This window comes from Emiliania huxleyi (assembly GCF_000372725.1).
Source record: "Emiliania huxleyi CCMP1516 unplaced genomic scaffold EMIHUscaffold_3523, whole genome shotgun sequence".
NCBI classification, from domain to species: domain Eukaryota; phylum Haptophyta; order Isochrysidales; family Noelaerhabdaceae; genus Emiliania; species Emiliania huxleyi.
This window is the reverse complement of record NW_005199339.1, coordinates 1-1949: the sequence shown is the minus strand read 5'-3', so window position 1 is coordinate 1949 and position 1949 is coordinate 1. Positions and strand designations below refer to the sequence as shown.

The 1949-nt window shown below is 68.0% G+C and overlaps 2 protein-coding genes across 2 annotated transcripts; both read right to left on the bottom strand.

Annotated features, from left to right (window-relative positions):
• Window positions 1–82: 82 nt before the first annotated feature.
• EMIHUDRAFT_255491 (hypothetical protein) lies at window positions 83–291 on the bottom strand (the record flags this gene model as incomplete). The annotated part of the gene is made up of 1 exon (XM_005772684.1): window positions 83–291. A coding segment is annotated over one exon (209 nt), but the record flags the coding sequence as incomplete, so codon positions are not given.
• Window positions 292–938: 647 nt separating this feature from the next.
• Window positions 939–1583, bottom strand: EMIHUDRAFT_78421 (hypothetical protein; the record flags this gene model as incomplete). The annotated part of the gene is made up of 1 exon (XM_005772683.1): window positions 939–1583. A coding segment is annotated over one exon (645 nt), but the record flags the coding sequence as incomplete, so codon positions are not given.
• Window positions 1584–1949: the final 366 nt, after the last annotated feature.

The window sequence follows — 1949 nt, the reverse complement described above, 5'->3', positions numbered from 1 at the left end:
AAGCTGGAGCCGCTCGCCGGCAGCAGGCGGGCGCGAGGCGGCGTGGCAGCGAGGCGGCAGGGCGGCGCTGCTCTCGCGGCACGCCTGCGACTCGCCCGTCGCGCGCAGCTCCATCGCGAGGCTCCACTCGCCGCCCTCGAAGGAGTTGCGGTTGGCGATCCACCCCTTCTGCGACTGCTTCTCCGCCGTCAGCCGCACGAACCCCCTGTGCGCCACCGCGGAGCCGCCCAGCTCCCAGTCGGAGATAACGCGCATGCCCGTGAAGTCGTTTACGGCCTCGAACGGCGCCATAAAAGAGTGCTTCATGATAGGTGCGCCAGGAGCCTGCGCCGCGGCGGCTGCAAAGCAGCCCGCAGCGAGCACGAGCGGCCGCGTTCGGCTTGTAGAAGCGTGGCTTTGCGGCATGTCGCGGCGCGCTGTGATGTGTCAGCAAGTTCACTTTTCTTTCGCCTCCCTCCGCCGCCCTTCACGACGGATACCTTTCTACCTACCTACCTACCTACGGATAATGTAGTCCCCACACTCGCTGTCGTGGGATCGCTTGTCGTGTGAGAGACTGCGTTATATTCTTGTTTTGTAAGCGGTTTCTCTTTTCTTGTGCGAGATTGCAGATTCTTTTGTGGTTGGTGTCCAGTCAGGGCTCAGGCGGCTCAGGCGTCAGGGAGCTGGGGAGCCTCTCTGGGAGTGGGACTGTTCTTCACCTCTGATCCGGTCCTACCGATGTGCATGGAAGGACATGCGTCATGCCACAGGCACAGCAACCAGGACCAGAGCAAGAAAATGGCCTTCAGACACGAGTACTTGCCCGTCCTTGTGACGTAGTCTGTACGCTCTCTCTTCTTCCCGTCCCTTCGCTTCGTCTCCTCCGGGCCGCTCCGCTCGCGCTCGCTCGCGCCTCCCGCGAGGGCTCGCCTTTGTTTGTGTCCGGCGGCCCTCCCTCAGCGGATCCGGCTGAGCTCAAGGCCGGGGCAGCGCGCCGAGAGGGCCTCGGGCAGCGGCGGGCTCGCTTGCCCGCCCGCCCCTCCGATGCTCGAGATCTTCCAGAAGCGCAGCGTCTCGTCCGAGCCGGCGGAGAGGGCGGTCCCTCCGTCTGGGCTCACAGCGAGGTGTAGCACGCGGCCGCGGTGGCCGGTCAGCTGGGCGACGGGGAGCAGGTTGGGGCGCCACAGCCGGACCGAGTTGGAGGTCGAGTTCATGGACGAGAAGCCGTGGCTCGTCACCAGCTCGCGCCGCGCCACCGACCAGCGCACGCCCGACACCTGCGAGCCGGTCGCCACGCTTTGCAGCTCTCGCTCCGCGGCGGCGCCCGTGTCCCAGATGCGGATAGAGCCGTCGGTGGTGCCGCCGCCCGTCGCGAGGCAGTGCCTCCGCCACGGGCAAAAGTCCAGCGCCTTGACGGCCGCCGAGTGCGCCGTCAGCTCCAGCCTGGCCGCGCGGGGCGAGCGCACGTCGCAGACCCGGACGGTGTGGTCGTTGCTGCCCGAGGCGAGCTGCGCGACGCCGTCCGGAGCAAAGCGGAGGCCACACACCTCGCCGCGGTGGGCGGGAAGCGTGCAGGCGGCGCCGCCGCGCCGCCGCACGTCAAAGATGGCCACGGCACCGCCAGCGAACCCGGCCGCCAGCTCGTGAGGCCCGCCCCACGACAGCGAGGAGGCACGGCCCTCGCCGCCGCCGCCTAGCGAGGAGATGTGCGCCGTCGTCTCTTGCGCGTCGACCAGCTCGACCTTCCCGCCGCTCGAGCCGACGGCGAGCCGGACGCCGTCCCGCCGGAAGCCCACGGACGTGACGTAACCTCCCTCGTCCCCTTCCGCCGCCTGAGTCACGGGTTTGCCCTATGCCGGCGCCTCGCTCGTAGAAGATATTTGACCCCCCTCAAGCCCGACCCCCCCCAATGGTTGGTGCCCCGCCCTGTCCTACAACCTTTCGGGTACAAATTTTTTCCCGCCATC